The sequence below is a fragment of the Cibotium barometz genome, chromosome 5 (assembly GCF_041138505.1).
Source record: "Cibotium barometz isolate CiBa-2024 chromosome 5, ASM4113850v1, whole genome shotgun sequence".
In the NCBI taxonomy this organism is placed as follows: Eukaryota; Viridiplantae; Streptophyta; class Polypodiopsida; order Cyatheales; family Cibotiaceae; genus Cibotium; species Cibotium barometz.
Window position 1 is genome coordinate 16771863 of NC_141050.1, and position 19810 is coordinate 16791672.

Here is a 19810-nt window from a genome sequence, read left to right on the forward strand (position 1 = left end):
GTTATTATTGCCCTGTATCTCCTTGCCAAGGCCTTCCAACTGTTTTTCATGTTGATTTTGTGTCTACATTTGGTTGTACAATTGCAGCTGATGGGTGGACTAGCTATCAAAAGAAACCCTTGATTAATATTGTATGCATATGTCCTAGAGGCTCTATATTTCTAGAGGCTATAGACACCTCATTGAAGAAGAAGACCTCTTCGTACATTCAAAAAATCTATGACCGGGAATTGCAAGAGTGGGTGGGCAGAAGAATGTGCCAGCAATAGTCACAGCATCAAATTACAGGACTGCACGCGTGGCCATATCAGTAAAGTATCCTGAGATAACATGGGTGCCATGTACTCCTCATACTATAAACTTGTTGGGATATTGGAACATGTCATTCATTTAACCCACTTTATTAGATGCAAACCATGTGGTGAAGTTTATCAGAGAGCACCAAGTTTCACATGCTTTGTTTCGTTCAAAGTCACCTAATAAGGGGCTGCACATCTTGTGCCACTAGATTTGCTACATCATATTATGTATTACAAAGTAGCCCGGCTGTTGGATCAATCCATTCTCAGTGAGTGTGAGGAAGTGATCTCTATAGAAGTGCATCCTTGTGGGGAGCACCGGAAGTGTGATCTATGTGCAATGGGTGTAGAGGCTAAGAAGATCTAACCAGATAACTCAGTTGGTGTACTGAGAGGGGGGGTAGGCGGTCCCTGTGGAGCCCATATATTGAGAACCAAGTGGAAACTAGTGCACACCATACTCCAGAGTGGCCCTCAAGTGCGAGCTGTCTTAAGGACTCTAGGGCAAGCCTCGAGTACCTGTGGGGCTCCATGTGACTAATGCGATGGAGGTATGTGACTGTCTAGAGGAGTGCATCCACTACCATCGGGGTTGCACCAAACTCTGCCTGGATAATCTGGCATGGGACTGATGGTTTGCTGCAGATCATACGGGAGAACATCATGACCTGGGGCCTCTCAACTCGCTGCCAATCCTCATCGGATAAATCTCGCCCCCAGAAGGCTGCTCCATACATCAAGGCTGGTGTGACGAGGCTGTCAAAAAGCCAGCCCTTCGTCCAGGGCTCTTGGAAATGTGCCTGGAAGCACTGCCCCTCAAGTAAGCTCAAGGCTGCATATCCCCGTGTCACTCTGGCATGTGCTGCGGGAAGCATGGTGAAGTGTGGGCCATTGAAAGTGACACCAAGGTAGACATAGGATGAGACAATCTCCACAGGATCCCCTCTATATGTGAAGCTCAATCTGGCTGTGAAGGGGAGAGAGGTATTGAAGACATTACCTTGGTTTTACCAAGGTTAACAAAGAGGTCCCACTGAGTGCAAAAGTCTTGTAAGGCATCCAATTGTCTCTGAAGCCCCTCGGCTAAGCCAGAGAGAACGATGCCATCTGCATAAAGCAGTATGGGGATCAATATGCCTGCCAGTGTGGGCCCAGCCCCGCCTAATTCGTCAATGAAGCTCAAGATCTCATCAATGTAGAGGCCAAAAAGAGTGGGTGATAGAGGGCAGCCATGTTTCACCCCAACAGTGCTGCAAATCTCATGTGATGTACCTCCTGGGGCTCTCACTCGCTCCAAACCATGTCTGATGGGACTCCAATCTCCTGTAGACGGTGTGGGAGGCGGGCTCGGCGCACAGTATCAAAAGCGTTGTGGAAATCCACAAAGCAGCAGTAAATCCTCTGATGTCGTGCTCTACCCTCCTCGATGATGGCACAGAGGGTGAAGATGTGGTCAAGGGTAGAATAGCTGCTCCGAAAGCTAGCCTGTCCTTAGGCTCTACATCCCTAGCTCTCTGCAAATGAATTGAGCTCCGCCTCTAGCACTGATCCATAGAGTTGGCCAATGTGTGGCCAATCATGATGGTCCTGTAATTATTAGGATCAAGTGGATCTCCGGCTTTGAGGATGGGGCTGATGGTGTTGGTGGACCAAGAGGGTGGAAATCCTTCACAAGGGCTCTATTGAACATGTAGGCTAGTAGGGGCACTAGGGTATCATCGGATGCGAGATGTACTCGGCAGTTAGTCCCTCATGATCCTGGGCTCCCCCATTGCGTAGTCTACGAATGGCCTTGAGGACCATGCCCTTTGTGAAGAAGGTGGAGGTGGTGGGATGGGGATCTGGTGGTGGGGGTAGGGGTGCCTGATGGGGGATATGATAGAGGGAGCGTGCATAGGAGTGCCATGTGTCCGGGCAGGTGATAGGTGTGGAAGGGCATTGTTCTCAAAGTTTCCTCTAGGCATCTTTGCAACAATTAAGCATCTACTAAAGACCCACTGGGCAGCGGGCCTATGAGACCAAAGTGATACAATAATGTCCATGGCACATCTCATCATGGCATGGAAAACAAAATCAAATCTCATATTCCATCAGCCCCCTTACCACTCTCCAAAATATCAAGCATGGGGCTAATATATATGGCTAAGAGGTCTCCCTCAGCTATGTCACGTGGAAAGGTAGCTCGATGGCGGTGGAGCATGTCCTAGAGCTGATGAGGGGATCGTGGCCAACATCCGAGAGAGAGAAAGATATATTAACATCTGAAAAGAGAGAGAGAAAAGAAAGAAAGAAAGAAAGATATATTAACGTCTACGAGAGGCCAAAGTCGGCCTATGAGACAAAAAATAATACAACTGTGTTCTTCCGGTCATCGGAAGAAAAGGAAAAGAAAGAAAAGAAAAAGTGTGCATGTGTCTGGATACAACTGTGAATCATCATGGATCGGTGGAGCCCATATACAAACAATATAAAGGGGGGTGGGGATACGGATGGAGTGCTAAGGCAAGATGCATCTCTATATGCTAAAGGGGTAGTACAAGCACGCTATGCATATCTATGTCTAACTCCATCCAGCGCCATAAGAGGGATATTTTCCATGGCTGGTTACATCAGAATAAGACATTTGGATGCTTGAAATTTTCTCTTTATTTAATTTGGAGGAAGGATATTAAGGGTTTCGGCCACGGTGTGCCGGTGCGCGTGGGGGGGGGGGGGGGGGCGCGGTTGGTCAGGGTTAGGGTTGGGGTTGGGGTTTGTTTGGTTTGGTGGGGACTACCTTTGCTTGGAGCAGATAACTTTAAAGCCCTGAGACTCTCAGAAATTACCTGTCAATATGGCTTGATCCACTCTTAGCTGACTACTCAACAGCTCAATCACTCGCATATCGGCAGGAACTTGGCAACCAACTACAATGAGACATGCAATACCAACATCATAATAAGGTTTAAAATTGTCCTACAAAAAAGATTTTACAAAAAAAAAAAATGTAGTCTCTACAAAAGAAGCAAGTGTTTTTCTTGCAACCTGAAGCCTCAACAATGTCTCCAGGGACAAGAGTTGAAGCTGGCACGATAGACAGAAGACCTGCAAATCATTCTGAAAGAATTTAGTCCACCGTAAATTGTGAGTGAAATGTTTCAGCATTCTCGATCTTCTACACAAAGCCTTCATATCTTGCCAAATATCCAAGACAAATAAACCAAAAAAAGTTTCCAAAATGTAATCATAGTTGTCAAAACTACCCAACAGCATGAAAACAGCAACCCCCGAATGTTTTGAAAACTACAAGAAGTAAAAGGGCTACCCACACCATGTCATCACGCCACATCATAGAGTTAGTTGCATTCAGATATAGGCACAAAGGTCTGAGAAAAATCAAGTTGATGAATGCTCAAGGTTACAACATGAGGAAGAGCTGGTTGAAAGAAGACGATGGTGGCAATGACATAACTGCGCTCAACGGCAACATGCTCATGATCCTTTTACTGACAATTAGGTATGCAATATTTTCCTTAGGCCAACCTTAATGTGATATGGCATTCAACAAACACAGTTTTCCCACACTTGCAAACAGGGTTAGCTGGCAAGCTGGGATGCAAATGTTGTGATGAGGTTGGCATTGGCTTCTCTCCTGGGGAAAAACATGAGAGCCGGGTTGGGACCTTGCCAACACTTTCTATGATTGTAACTAAATTGAAGGCCACACTGAAAGGGTTTCAATCAGTATAGAACTCAATGGTATAATTTAACAACAACTCATCCACATGTATGTTTCATACCATTCCTTAAAACTGTCGCCACTTCAGCCTGGTATGCCTTCAGTTCCTGCAAAAGGCAAGAGCATTCTTAAAAGAATTAAACTCTCTAGTCAGCAGACCTTTGCTCAAATGGCTACCGTACTATTGCTGCCAAGCAGAGTGTGAATTTCAAAACCCCACTTGGTCTCACAGGTCATTTTGGCCTTTTGTAGACATAAATACAACTCTCTCTCTCTCTCTCTCTCTCTCTCATAGGTCATTATGGCCTTTTGAAGACGTTAATATAACATTTCATTTCATTTCATTTCTCTCTCTCTCTCTCTCTCTCTCTCTCTCTCTCGTTGCTGCTTCCGGATGCTCCCTACTGATGTATTGTAGGGCTAGATACTTACCTTCAGTTCTTTCTTTTCTTTCCAGACAATGTATCAGATGTCCACATGGTTGTAACTTTGGTCTCATAGGTCACTTTGGCCTTTTGAAGACGTTAATATAACATTTCATTTCATTTCTCTCTCTCTCTCTCTCTCTCTCTCTCACCCGACTCCACTCCCGAGAAAGATGGACAGCTTCTATGCATGAAGCTCGGCTACAAGGAAGAGCACCCTCTCCCCTTCACCAAAGCATGGAGAGCTGGGAAAGACTCAACACGCAAGCGAGCCCTCATCCTACAGTTTGCAGGAGAGACGGAGAGGGTCACCTTCATGAGGAAGAGGGTCATACTACGAGGTTTAGAGGGAGCTCCTATTTTCTTGGATGATGATCTCACGAGGATGCAGCTTGAGCATAGGAGAACTTGCATGCCACGAGTCTTACACGCGAGGAGAGAAGGCAAGAAGGCCTTCTATCGAGATGGTCGGGTCATCATTGATGGCCGGCCCATGGATTAGCGGTTTGGGGCCTATGGGACACAGACCAGGCAACTGACAGAGATACACATGGCAGTATGGAACTATAATGGTTCACTATGGGTGCAGCCTGGACGACTGGAGCATGTTATGGTGGGGAGAGACATCATACTTCTGACAAAGACACATCAGAGCCCAGAGAGAGGGCTATCTCGAGTAGAGGGATTCCAGTGGGAGTCAGCATACAGGAGGACCACACGCCAGGGTACCTCGAGAGGGTCGGGGGGAGTAGCAGTCCTATTCAGACGGGAGCTACAGGGGAGACTGAGAGTGGTAGCACAAGATCCAGAGGCCAGATACATGTGGATCAGCTTACAGCTCTCACAGGACAGGGTTATATACATAGCTCTATGTTACTTTTCTCCATCAAGATCCTCCTATGTCATTACAGAGGACATGCCACAGGAGGAGGAGACAGGAGCCTCGCCATACACTTGTCTGTCAGAGGAGATTATGCATTATTCTACACTAGGGAAAGTATTTCTTACAAGCGACTACAATGCCCACACACAGAGCAGACAGTGTGAGGTGTATGACTATGATGACATGGAGATCCTCCACCCTGTGGATCCAGAGGAGATAGGGGCTAGTCGGGCATCAAAGGACACTGGACCAGACAGAGGACATTATGGGGACCACTTACTAGAGTTGGGAGCCAGGCATCGTCTCGTTATTTATAACGGGATGTTACAGTGGCCGGAATCAGGAGGGCTGACATGCTTCCCACATGGGGGTCATACACGGACCGGAGGCACGGTGGTAGACTACATTATGGGGTCTGTGGAGGCATCGCAGCTTGTCACCTCATTCTCAATTCCACCTCATCCTATTGGGGCAGATCATACATACTTGGCATTTTCACTAGCCGGATCACCAGTATCACCAGTCCCCCACATACCGACGCCACACACTGCCATCTACTTCACACATGACATGGCAGACATATACACTGGCAGAGTAGAGGACGGACTCCTACTCATGGATCCCCTGGCACCTATGGATACCATTACAACCCAGCTGGCATCACTCCTACACACGGCTGCATTACAGAGCTTCCCACATCGTGTACACTCAGGAGAGCCTGCGAGACCTCGGACTATGCCCCAGAACAGATGGTATGATGACGAGTGCAGAGCTCTATACTCACGGCTCCGCATACAGAGAGCCTTGGGAGCCATCACAGAGCAGGAGTCGAGGAGAGAGATGAGAAGACTTACTTGCCGCAAAAGGCGGGCCTTCGCAGAGATACAGGAGCTAGAGATCTTTCATTTCTTCATGAGTAGAGATAGCCCTGTCTCATGGCGGCACTTCAGAGAGCCCCGAACCCCGACACCTATTGCAGACCCACAGACATGGCACACATATGCAGAGGGTCTATACCATGCCCCACAGTAGCCACCTATACCTCAGCCACAGGAGCCTCGACCTACCACAGCTAGCTTCTTTACCAACTCGATGGTACAGGAAGCTATCCGCCGCCTACAGCATGGACGGGCTGCCGACCATATGGGCCTGCAAGGTGAGCATCTCATATATGCAGTAGATTCTTTAGCTCCTTTTCTTGCACACCTGTTTAACAGGGCACTAGTAGAGGGTTTGCCTGCGGAGTGGACGATGCACACCATTGTGCCAATTCACAAAACAGGGGATATGCTCGATCCGAGCAACTACAGGACGGTTATGGTTGGCCACGTGCTGGCCAAACTCTATGGTGCAGTGCTGGACCAAGAGCTTAGCTTATATGCTGAGCGAGCAGGTTTACGCTCATCAGGGCAGGCAGGCTTCAGGAGAGCTTTCTCTACCACTGACCATGTATTCACTTTGAGATGTATGATTGATCAGGCCAGAGTGAGGAAGAGAAAGCTCTATTGCTGCTTTGTGGATTTCCGCAAGGCATTTGACACAGTACCACGAGAGAGGCTCTTTCAGCGCCTACAATCTCTTGGCATACCAGCAGATATGACATGGGGCATCTATGCATTATATGAGCAGGTTTTTGGGCGAGTCAGATGTCCAGGAGGTATGTCCGAGACTATTGCTAGCACCATTGGTGTGAAGCAAGGATGCCCACTTTCCCCCACGCTATTTGGGTTATACATTGATGAGGTGGCTGCCTTCATTACACGGGGAGGCGGAGATGGAGTTGATTTAGCAGGTACCTCAGTACATATTATGCTCTATGCTGATGATATTGTATTAGTGTCTGAGTCTTCAAGTGGTCTACAGCAGCATCTACATGCACTCCATGATTTCTGCACACAGAGGGGTCTTACTGTGAACCTTGGGAAAACCAAGGTTATGGTCTTTCATACATCGAGACAGGGCAGGAGTCAGCTGACATTCACTCTCGCAGGATGCCAGGTGGAGGTGGTGACATCATACGTGTACCTAGGGGTTACCTTCTCTGCAGGAGCCACACGCTTCACCATGGGTTCAGCAGCCAGAGCTAGATTGACACGGGGATATGCAACATTGGCTATGCTAGAGAGACAGTGTCACCAGGCGCATTTTCAGGAGCCCCAGACGAAGGGGTGGCTATTTGACACATTAGTCACACCGGCATTGATGTATGGAGCAGCGGTATGGGCGCCAGGCCTTGCTACCCATTGGTGGACACAGATAGAGAGACCACAGGCCCTCATGATGGTACGCATGATACGCAGCAAACCGTCAGTACCTCATGACATTATCCGAGCAGAGTTTGCTGCGCCTCCTATGATGGTAGAGGCCATATTTCAGACTATATGCCTGCTAGACAGATTCAGAGAGATGCCACAGGACAGATTGTCATACAGAGCTTTTGAGGCATCTAGACAGCTGGCTGAGGCAGGAGACAGAGGATCATGGTATGCACAGGTCACACATTGGTTCTCACAGCATGGCCTAGACATGGATCATCTACCACCATTCCAGTATGACAGGAATGCACCACATATCCGTCTCTCTCATAGTGAGAGGAACAGAGTATTGAGACAGGATCTATGGCAGCTCTATACACGAGAGACATGGATATCGCCTACACAGCCTCTTCCACCGAAGATGCTATACTACAGAGATCACTTCATGAGTATCACTGATGATGGATTTATAGAGAGGCCTAGATACATGGAGGGCTTTTTACCACACGGCTCCCGAGTGGCTATTGGTCAGCTCAGAGTTTCATCACACCGATTGGAGATTGAGACTGGCAGAGCAGCACGGATCCCCCGAGAGGAGAGGGGATGCAGATTGTGCAGAGAGGAGGTGGAGAGTGAGGAGCATTATGTATGCAGATGCAGAGCATATACAGCCATCAAAGAGAGATATCCCATTTTATTCAGAGAGCCACATTCCCTACGCCAGATCTTTGAGGCAGCAGACCAGCGCATACTGGGGAGATACATTCTAGACATACAGCGCCACAGAGAGACATTATTACAGGCTCAGACAGCTCCAGAGGGGGGGCGACAGACACAGATTACTACATTTTTTCAGAGATCCATACCCCTCCCAGCCCCTACACGGCAGGGAATTACTCTCCAGAGAGCAGAGACACTTAGAGCCCGCAGGAGACAGAGGACACCTGGCTTTCGGACACCACGCCTATACCAGAGAGAGATGACAGAGATCAGAGCTCAGTTTCACAGAGAGGGTGCGGAGCGACTGGCTCGCTTCAGAGCACACCCAGGCATGTTCTTCAGGGAGTTGTGGACACCCCCTTCACTGATGTATACCATTTTATACCCCCAGTATGGTACAGGATGGAGCTAGCTAGGTTGCATATCATGATTGTATACTCCATGCATATAGCTTTGCATTCTCCTAGTAATAGAGCTCCATCCCCTGCACACCCAGATTCAGTTTTTTTATTCAGTACTTTTTCATTTTGTTGGGATGACAGAGGATACCCCATACAGGTACTCCGATTTGTCTCATAGGCCGAGTTCGGTCTTTTGGAAGACGTTAATAAAATCTTTCTTTCTTTCTTTCTTTCTTTCTCTCTCTATATCTCTCTCTCAGTACTTTCATACTTAATTTCATGTTCATTTTGTCCTTTTTTTTTTGGACATCCACAAGACATTGACAGTTGTACATTGATTTGTCTCATAGGTCGAGTTCGGCCTCTAGTAGACATTAATACAGCTTTCTTTCTTTCTTTCTCTCTCCACATTGACGAGATCTTGGATTACATAGAAAGACAGGGAGGACCAGGAGCACATTTAGCAGGAGCCCTGATACCGATCCTCTTGTATGCAGATGATATTGTTCTTATTTCTGATTCGCCAGAGGGGCTGCAGAGGCATTTGGATGCATTACGGGCCTTTTGCGAGGATCGGGACCTCACTGTGAACCTTGGAAAGACCAAGGTCATAATCTTTAACACCTCCTCACAGTGGATAAGTAGATCTGCAGTACAGTTTACATACAATGGAGAGCCTGTGGAGTATGTTACCTCATATGTATACCTTGGGATCACTTTTGCCGGACCTCAGTTCTCGATGCGGAAGGCGGCCGAAGCTAGATTGATGAGGGGATATGCAGCCCTTGGCTCGCTAGAGAGCCAATGCTCACAGATACAGTTTCAGGAGCCGAGGACGAAGCTTTGGCTATTTGATACACTAGTTACACCTACACTACTGTATGGTGCCCCCATGTGGGGTCCTAGCTTATACCACAGGAGGAGACCGAGGAGAGAGCCGGCCGAGACACATACAGAGGAGGTATATGATGGGTGGAAGCCGATGGAGAGGCCCCTAGTGGCGATGCTCTCACACATGATTAGGAGTAAGCCATCAGTGCCACATGAGATTGTGTGGGCAGAGATGGGGCTGCACCAATAGTGACAGAGGCTCTATTCCAGACAGTGACATACTGGCACAGGGTATGGGAGCTTCCACTAGATAGAGACCCCGGCTAGCCCTCGAGTCCTCGAGCAGACTGGGAAAGATGGTAACTATCCGAAGCTATCTTGCACGTATTATGGACCATTTCAGATCTTGGAAAAGATCAATGAGGTAGCTTACAGGCTGGTGTTGCCAGATCATTGGCGGATTCATAATGCTTTCCATGTTAGTCTCTTGAAGAGATATGTTGGTCCTGAGCCGTTGGAGCCGGTTATGGAAGATCAAACCCGAGGTTGATGAGCTGGAAGAGGTATTGCAGCCTGAGCACATAGTTTTTCACAAGGAGCGAAAAGCTGCTAGAGGCAGGCTTGTCCGTAAGTACCTTGTGAAGCTCAGGAACTATCCAGCACTTGATGCGAAGTGGATGGACGAGGCATATTTTAAAGATTATCCAGAACTTATTGCGGCCTACTTGGAAGCTTTTCAGTAGCGGGCAACTCATTAGAAGCCGGGGTAAATGTCACCACTTCTCTGGTATACGTCTAAAATTATGTCATGATTGAATACATGTGGAAGGGCTCCATGGAAGGATTGGTATCCTGGTGTGAGTTCTTGGCATGATTTATGAACTCATGGAAGCGTGGTAACCCTCGTGAGTTACTCTGGACTCATGGAAGGGTGGTTACCCTGGTGAGTACTTTTTGATCCTGTCTGGACAGCGCCTGTGAATGGACTACTTCGATGTACAAGATGTAAGTTGGGAGGTTTCATCCACTATGTTTGTGCACCAGCATATGTATGTGAGTTGCACACGCATGGATAACTTGTTTTTGATGCCTGGACATTGCTTGGTATTTTGCCCGTGAATGTCCACGGGCACCATGGACGCCTGGACAACCCGTGGATACGCATGTGCACACCTGTTTGGGACTCATATGGTTTCCTTATGTGTTTTGCAAGTGGTAAGTGTGCACACTTAACCCAATTTATTCATTATTTCATGTTACTAAGGTCTATTGGGTGCAGGGTTCACATTCACTTAGAGTGTGGGCGGACACACTTATAATTTTATAAGTGAGTTCACATCAAGGTGGACTATTTTTAATGAACCAAGGCCAAATATGAAAGATGGGCACCCGCACACTCCCAAAAAGCTCCACGAGTTGCTATTCTGGGTGTGGGAGGGCCAAAGTGGGCAAGCCCTGACTTGTAGAGCACTCATCTCGAAATCGTGGGCTATTAGGAGCTGTTTGGACAGGAAAAACAGCAAGTTTACTCATACGCATGAGCTACAGGTGGAATACATGCGAAGCACAAGGGTCCCAAGGCTGGTTGGTTGTTATTTCTCTCTCTACATGGCAGGTCGACTTCTCTCTCTACATGGCAGGTCGACTGCATCTACAGGAGTTGCAGGCTGATTGATTTGGCTCAAAGAGCTTGCGCATGGCTGTTGGGACGCTTCTCTGCTGAGAATATGGTTTGGACAGAGTGAGCAGTGCCTCTACAAGAGCTGGCCGCCTGTTATAAGGGCCATTATTGGCCAATTTTACAGGTTTGAGGCGGTTTCTCGCGACGAAACTTGAGCAAACATGTCCCTAGACAAGTACCACGCCTGGGGATGTGATCTGGTGGAACCTGTGGGTGGCCAGTGAGCCAAAACCATGGCTAGTTACTGTTTTGCAGGTTTGGGACAGCACTTAGGGTTGGTGACCGCTCTATCAAAGTATAGGAGTGGTTGGTGATCACTCTACCCTGGTTGGTGAACGAGGGTATTCTACAGGAGCGGTTGGTGATCGGTCAACCTTGGTTGGTGACCGAGGGTGTTGCAACAGGAGCGGTTGGTGACCGCTTGACCTTGGTTGGTGACCGAGGAGTTGCAGGTAATATGTTTACCTATGTTTCCATAGTTGGATAAATCTAGTGTCGGTTGGATGAGTGTGTACTCTCCGGGCACCCGCATCTTGTACATATAAATACTTCTATTGGTAATAAAGATACCTCGGGGGCGCGGGGGGGGGGGGGGGGGGGGGGGGGGGGGGGGGGGGCCCTGTGGCCGAACTTCAGCCCCTAGTGCTGTGTCATGTGCAAGTTGGTTTATGTTTGCAGGATGTATATGCTCATGTAATGTTTCATAATGATGGTAATCATGTATATGCCAGGAATGGTTGATGTATGTATGCTTTACTTTCGCGTGTCAACAATGGATGTACAACTCCCACAAAAGAGATTGCTCTTGATCAACAATAGCTATTTGAAACATCGACTTTTTGTTGATTTGGTGACTCATGCAATGCATCCTTTGAAAATGCATATGCTTGTTGACATTGACATGGCTTGGCGCAGATTTGCCACTCTGCAGGCAGTTGTTTTGGAATATGGTAAATGGTTTTTGGGAGAAGAAAGACAAAGTTGAGGATGCGAAATTAGTGATTCAACAATTCACTGAATGTAGCCATCAAAGAAGTCTTCATAATTAAAAGCAAGAGGAATTAATGCAAGCAACCATTTATTTTAAGAAAAATGATGAAAGAAAGCTGCAAAAGTGGCAGATCAGGTCTAGACAAAAAGCTCTGAAAGACAGGTTGCTCATCCAAAGGATTTTTTAAGGGCTTACATGTTTCCAGGACTCTACAATGCATTCATAGAGTCAAGAATCACGATGCTTGTTGGATTGACAATACACAGCAATTAGAAAGGGAAGTTTATGGCTACTTCAGTAACCTTTTTGTTGCCCCCAATGAATCAACTCGAAGAATTATGGATACACGGCACCAGTTGGTTTGCAATGTGAATAGAATTCTCTCTTGTCAGCAGGCATTTGATTTGGAGGTTGAATTCACGATGGATGAATTACAACATGCATTGCACGATTTGGGCAAATGGAAATCCCCACGCTGGGATGGGCTCACAGTAGAATTTTTTCTCACTTTCTGGAATATATGCTGAAATTTGATTTGCTTTTTATGATCGATTGTTGTTGGCATTCAGACAGACTCCCTTCTTCTTGGAAAGAGGGATTGGTTCGTTTACTTCCCAAAAAACCTCTCTATGAAAAGTTATCAGATTGGAGATCAATAACTCTTATGTCTGTAGTTTACAAATTGATTGCAAAAATGTTAGTTAACCGTTTGAAGAATATTTTATATGAGGCTCTGCACCCTGCACAATATGGTTTTGTGCCCAAAAGGCAAATAATGGATAACATTGCAAAGGCTTACATTGGCATTGAATATGTCAAATGTACACAGCAAGATGTACTCATAATGCAGATTGACATAGAAAAAACATTTGATACAGTGCAAGGGCAGTTTATTGCCAGTGTCATGCAAAATATGGGCTTTGGACCTAAGATGAGAAATATTGTCTACTGGCTCTATGAAGGAGGAACTGCTCGATGTATATTACACAAGGGTCTTTTAGATTTCTGGTCTCTGGGCAAATCAGCGCAACAAGGTTGCCCTCTCAGTGCATTGCTCTATGCAAAAACTATTCATCCTATGCTCTTATTATTGGACAAACTGCTTGCAAAGAACAAGCTACATGGCATAATACAGATTTCGGATGTGAATCACTTTGTTAGTCAAGCTTATGTGGATGACTCGTTTTTCTTTTCAAGAAATACTCGTTTTTCTGTTGTTAAAATAATTATAGATGCTCTGGACTTGTTTGGTCTTACGACAAGCTCGAAAATCAATTTTGCTAGTCCAAGCTTCTTCCGCTTAAGCAATGTGATTGGCACTCTATTCTTTGGCCAGGCCAGATAATTCCCCCAGATCAAATACTCACACATCTTGGGTATCCTCTGGTGTTGGATAAGCTCAATTTCAAACTTCAATATTGAAAATTAGCTACCTAGCCATTACATGTTCGATTGAGAATTGTACAATCCATTATAATGGCTTACATTCAGTTTCACTTGCCTCTTGTTCCCTGGTCTTCAGTCGATTTGGGTAGTTTCATGTCTGCAGCCTTAGCATGTTTATGGCGTACTAAGGTGGACAGAAAACCCATTAGGCTACTTAAAAAGCATGCTTCTTGGAGAAAAAACAGCCCTAGACTTTAATTTTATCGAGACTTGTTGCAACAATGGAAACTAAAACTTTTGGGCATTGGATGATCACTCATCCTAAGGTTATATTTGGATGCTTACAGGGGCGCATTCCTGTATGCCCGTTCTCTACAAAACTGATTGAGGAATGGCAGACTCTCATGGCTCGAATAAAATGGTCTGGTAGATCACCTAATCAAGGCAAATCTCTTCGCAGAGAGAGCATTCATTGGAGTCGTGCATTTCAACAGCCCCTTGCTCTATTGCAGCCAAGGAAGGCATATTACCTTTCTACCAAAGCAGTCAAATATGTTGAGGATGTACTGAATGATGAGGGTTATGTTCTTTCTTTCCCACAAGCTATGGCCCTTTACAATCTAGGTTTACATCATAGACCAATATGGCGAATCATGGCTTCTTTATTGCATGATTTGCAACCTATACCTCCTCTACAATTGAGTCATACCCTGGATGACTGGATTTTGGTGCGTCAAAATGCAGGCTGTTGTGCAGTGCCCCTTTGCATCTTACTGCAGCCAGTGCATATAAATTGCTTCTTCCTCCTCCTTGGATACAAGCTCATGGAAACTCAGACTCGTCGGTGCCTTACTAGTACACAGTTTTTTGGCTCAAAGACGTATTGCTTCAGCGTACTGTAGAAGATATTCACATCCACGTGAGCTAGTCTATCATCTTCTATGGTCTTGCCCCCATTCCCATGCACTTCTGGAATAGATTGTCACTACATTTCGTCTTAGAGTTGTGGGTAGAACTTTTGGAAAATTCTTTTGGCTATTTGGCACCATTTCCCTTAGTCTGCCAGAATTTGATGCCTTCATTGCATTGACAAGATTTTGGGCCCTCTGGTACATCTATAATGCAAGATGTGTGTGTGTGTGTGTGAGTGCTCGAAAAAATGACAAGCCTCAAGACAGCTCAAACCCTAAGAAGCTCAAGGAGTCTGATATGCATGCTTCTGATCCGAATGCTCAATTTTTGAATGATGTGTTGCACAAGGACTTTGAATCAAGCTGGATCAATTGGGATAAGCCTAAGCCCTCTATTAGATGCATTGTTCCTAAGGGTGTCATCCTCTTTTTCCCAGGAAAGGTGCCAGCTACCTACTGAAGATGTAGGCAAATGGTTGAACAGCAAAGGATTGGCTATTGAAAGCATCTACCATGCTGCTAGAGGTTTCTATGAAGTTATTTTGAAACTTGCAGCTATTATAGTGGAGTGCAAAATTACTCTGGTGTTTGCCTTTTGATCAGACATGAACCATATCCTGTTGTAGCTTAAAATGATAGTGATGGCAGATTGCTCATTGTTCAATGTACGCTAAATGGGCGGATTTATGAGATTGGTCCATTATATGCTCCCACGGTCTCTGCCCAAAGAGCTCTTTTATGGAATCAAATTGCCAGTTATCCTTGGTTGACCAATGCTTTTCTGTGCAGAGACTTCAACAACTCTCCTTCCAGGGATGATAGTACTCGTGGAACCACTCACATGATAGCTATGGAAAGGGTTACCTAGTAGAATGTAATTAGAAGCATGGACATTATGGATATATGGAAGGTCGTTTGTTCTCACAAAAAGGGCTTCACCTTTCATCATAATTGGTTTCCAGGTTACAAAGCAAGCCTAGATAGATGGTATATGTTACATGTTTTGACCATGTTGATTCCCTTCCTTGCCAAATGTGGGTGAATCATACATTATAGCTTTCTCATCATGCACCTATATGGCTGGGGTTGGATTTCGATATGACACTTGATGATGTTTAAGCGACTTTGTATGGTAAATAATAGATATCCTTCTCATCAACTATATCAAGATATGGTTGCAGATGTTATTGATGTTCTTCGAGTACGAAGACATAGATATTGCTTGGTATCATTTTGCACATCACATGCAAATTGTCATCAAAGAATATGGAAAATGGTATATGGGCATAGAAAGGCAACACTCTCTTATGGTCAACCAAGGCATCCGATAGAGCTGGAAGAATTAAGCCATACATGTACTCTTTCTCATGAAGAAGAAGAGCGTTTATGGTATGCTAAGCACATGATGGCAGACAATGACCAAAGGAAGTTGCATAAATGGCAAGTCAAGTCGAGGCAAAAACCTCTTCTGGATAAGGATGTTCTTCGAAAGCCTTTTTTAAAAGCTTGCATGCAGCTAGAGTTAAGCAATGTATTACCAAAACACTAAAACCCAATGGTGAATGGATTCAAAAATTGTATCAATTGGAAGCTGAATGTGTAGATCATTTTCACCATGTTTTTGCGGCTCCAGATTACAACACAAGCTCAAGCAAAGTTGTTCTCTCATGTTCATGCAATTATGGATCACGAGCAAGCTGATCAATCGGAAATGCCTTTTACTGAATGTAAATTGAATAATGTGGTTAAATCTTTGGGAAGTTGGGAATCTCTTGGCTGGGATGGTTTAACAGTAGAATTCTTTTTGCAATTTTGAGATCAACTTGCAAACCCACTTTTACTCGTGTTGAATCAATCCTAGATAGAAGGCATTATGCCCTCAGACTTGTCAAACTCATGCCTAAAAGAAATCTCTGTACAAACCTATCAGATTGGTGGCCCATCACATTAATGCCAATAATCTACAAGATCATCACCAAAATGCTTGCTAACAGATTGTCAAAATTTCTACATAAAGGCTTGCACCCAGCACAATATGGATTTGTTTCTCAACGACAAATCACATAGAATATTTGTAATGCTTATGCGGGTATAGAATATGCCAAATACATTGACCAAGTTGTGCTCTTACTACAAGTTAATGTAGCCAAGGCTTTTGACAAGATTCAGTGGGATTAAATTTCTACAGTTATGCAAAAGCTGGGTTTTGGCACTAAAATGCAGCATGTTATTTACTAGCTGTATATAGATAGCACAACTCGATGTATCCTAGGAAAACGATTGTCTTCTCAAAGGATATTGGGCCGCTCAGTAAGGCAAGGATGCCCTTTGAATGCATTGTTGTATGCTAGCCTATGCTAATGACTCTTTTTTTTTCCCAAAAAACATGAGAGAGGATCTACAATGTCTCATGCAAGCATTACATTTGTTTGGAGAAGCACCAAGGCTTTTTATCGACTTCCAGAAGTCTACTTTACTACCTCTCAAACAAGCAGATTGGCATGCTCTCTTGTGGCCAAGAATTATATGCCAACCTCTGAGATAGTGCACCATTTGGGTTATCCATTGGACTAGAATATTTCTTCTGAAGATGCCAGACATTGCATTATGTACAAAATTCATGTGAAGCTCGATTACTGGTAATTACCTACATGGCCTTTGCATGTTCGCCTCGGAATTGTGCAATCAATCCTTATGGCATACATACAATTTTTCCTTCCACTCTTGGTGTGGACAAAAACGCAGCTTAATTCTTTTATGTCCCAAGCGATGGAAGTCTTTTGGAAGACTTCTAACCAGAAAAAAGGCCTGCGTCTGCTGACTTCTGATTATATATGCTCCCCCAAAATGCATGGTGGGGTGAATATTCTCAATATTCATTATCATGTCTTAGCCAGAAAAAGCACTATGCTTTCCACATACTTTGCATAGAGTCAACCATGGACTTTGATGATCTCGAACATGTGTCAAAACTTTAAAGTTGACTCTTTTGGTAAATGGGATCTCACTCCTTGGGAGATTTTGGTACGCCATGTGACTGACAAAATTGTCAAATACCCTTATTCTACTCAACTCGTTAAAGATTTCAAAAGATTCTATAGTATCTTCATTGGTGAGCATACCCTTAGAGATAGGAAATTCTCTACGACAAGAAAGTCTACATTGGAGTCGAGCATTTGATTGTCCACTTGCTTTGCGTTTTCCAAGAAAGGCATACTTCCTGTCCACAAAGGGTATCTACTTGTGTCGAGATGTCATCACCAATGAGGAAAGAGTAATGTCTTTTCCAAAAGCACAACAACGTTCGCATTTGGGCATGCATTGCAGACCAGCTTGGACACTAATTAGAAAGCAACTACAGCCATTTGGTGAGTTATTGGATGACCCTATTGAAGGGCGGCTTGAAGACTAGACTTTGCAAAGCATGGAACATGGCCATTTCCTAAAGTCCCTTTATCACAGTTCACTGTTCCTAGATTGAATCGATTGATTCCAATCATCTTTGGGGAATCCATCAAACCGCAAAATGGTGGAAGTAAAATTTGCATAAGATCTAGGACAGCAATTTACCTTAGGAGCAAAAAGATTTCAAGTGGAGATGTATTGCTGGCCCCATTGGAGAATTTTCGGAAAACAAGCATTGTGCATCTGCTAAATGCCCTTCTTGTCAGCATCAAAAAGAAACAGTGCCACATTTATTTTGGTTATGTCCAGACAGTAGACCTTTTCTGTGAAGACTTTCTCATTTACTTGTGGTAAGATTTCTTGGGATCACATTCTCCAAAAACTTTTGGATGTTCTAGAAATATCTTTTGGATGTTCTGGAAATATGCACAAGAATGGATAAATATGCTTCCTTTATTGCCTGGCTGGCACTATGGACTATATGGATTGCCCGCAATCAAATGGTTTTCTATTAGTCAAAGATTGATAATTATTTCTACTTCCATCAATCTTTACGACAATCTTGGCATGACAACTATCAGCTACAACAGATTGATTAAGCTCAGCTTGAATTGTTTTTTGATGATAGTGAAGATACCTCTTTCAAGGCTTCACTCTGTCCATTAATACAGACTGTTTTTACCAGAAAAAAAAAGTGTGTTTGTGTGTGTTTGTGTGTGTGTGTGTGTGTGTGTGTGTTATCTATATGTATGTGTGTGTGTGTGTGTGTGTGTGTGTGTATGTGATAATAAATTTATGAGCATATAAATATATTGCACTGGGTATTACCCAAAAAAAAAGGTGTGTGCATATAATATATATGTCACACACACACACACACACACATATATATGTATGTGTGTTTGTATGCATGTGTGTGTGTGTGTGTGTGTGTGTGTGTGTTAGAGAGAACAGGTGTGTGTGTTGAGAGAGAGAGACCCCTGCTGAGCCCTGACGCCATCGCGCCCTGCTAAAGCCCTTGCGCAGTCAATTCCGCCTCCTGGGTGCATCCCACATCTTCCAGATTGCCGGAACTGCCTGCTTCGTGACCCCTGCTGCGCGCGATTCCAGCTGCTCTCTGCCCGTCTCTTTCCTTCCCCTTCGTAGTTTCCTTCGCAGCTTTCTTTTCTTCCTCCCTGCAAACTTTTAGCCGTACTGTGCTGTTTCTGCCTCTTCCTGCTTACGTAACTTCTTAACTCCTTTCAGTCGCTATTGGCCTGTACTTTGACACTTTTTTTCTGCTCCTTCTCTGTAAACTTCGACAGCCTTTCTGCTCTTTCCTTGCCTGTATTTCGACAGGTTTTCTCCTGCCCTTTCTCTGTAAACTTCAACAGCTTTTCTGCTCTTTCCTTTAACTGCTTCAATAATGGCCTCGGGTTTGGAAGTTTGTACATATGCCCGAAAAGATAGGTCAATGGATGCCAAGCGCCGCCTATCAGAGTCATCTTTAATAGATGATGGATTTACCCTGGAAGCTCAATATGTGTTTGATACCTTGAAGGATGACTTTCAGCAGTCACGACAGGAATGGGGCAAACAGATTCCAGAGGAAGAATCCCCGCAGCCAGTGATGTAGCCCAGTGGATTAAGTCCATCCTTGGAGGATGCTTTGTGGAGGGAGTGTTGTGGAGGGAGTGTATTTGGCTTCCAGAGGCTTTTATGAGGTGCATTTATCAGATGCTTCATGCAAGCAGAGGCTTCTTGAATTCTCTCCCCTATTTTATGGGAGGCAAATGGTACATGCTATGCCCTGGTCCCCAAATAAGGAAAATCAGAGTCTTATACGGCATCACTGCCCTGTATGGGTTGAGGTTGCTAACTTCCCGGACTATATGCGTGAGGAGTTGCCTGACCTGGGTGCTTCC

General features: G+C 44.9%; 1 protein-coding gene across 2 annotated transcripts in view; it reads right to left on the reverse strand.

Moving 5' to 3' along the window:
- Positions 1 to 19810, reverse strand: part of LOC147638127 (calcium-transporting ATPase 3, endoplasmic reticulum-type-like) — a 156635-nt gene that overhangs the window by 91245 nt on the left and 45580 nt on the right. For both annotated transcript variants that reach the window (XM_086798040.1, XM_086798039.1), the window contains exons 7-9: positions 4079 to 4124; positions 3324 to 3383; positions 3125 to 3205 (exon numbers count right to left, since the gene is read on the reverse strand). In XM_086798040.1, the coding sequence (XP_086654166.1) occupies positions 3125 to 3205; positions 3324 to 3383; positions 4079 to 4124 (187 nt within the window). The remainder of the gene's footprint in view (positions 1 to 3124; positions 3206 to 3323; positions 3384 to 4078; positions 4125 to 19810) is intronic.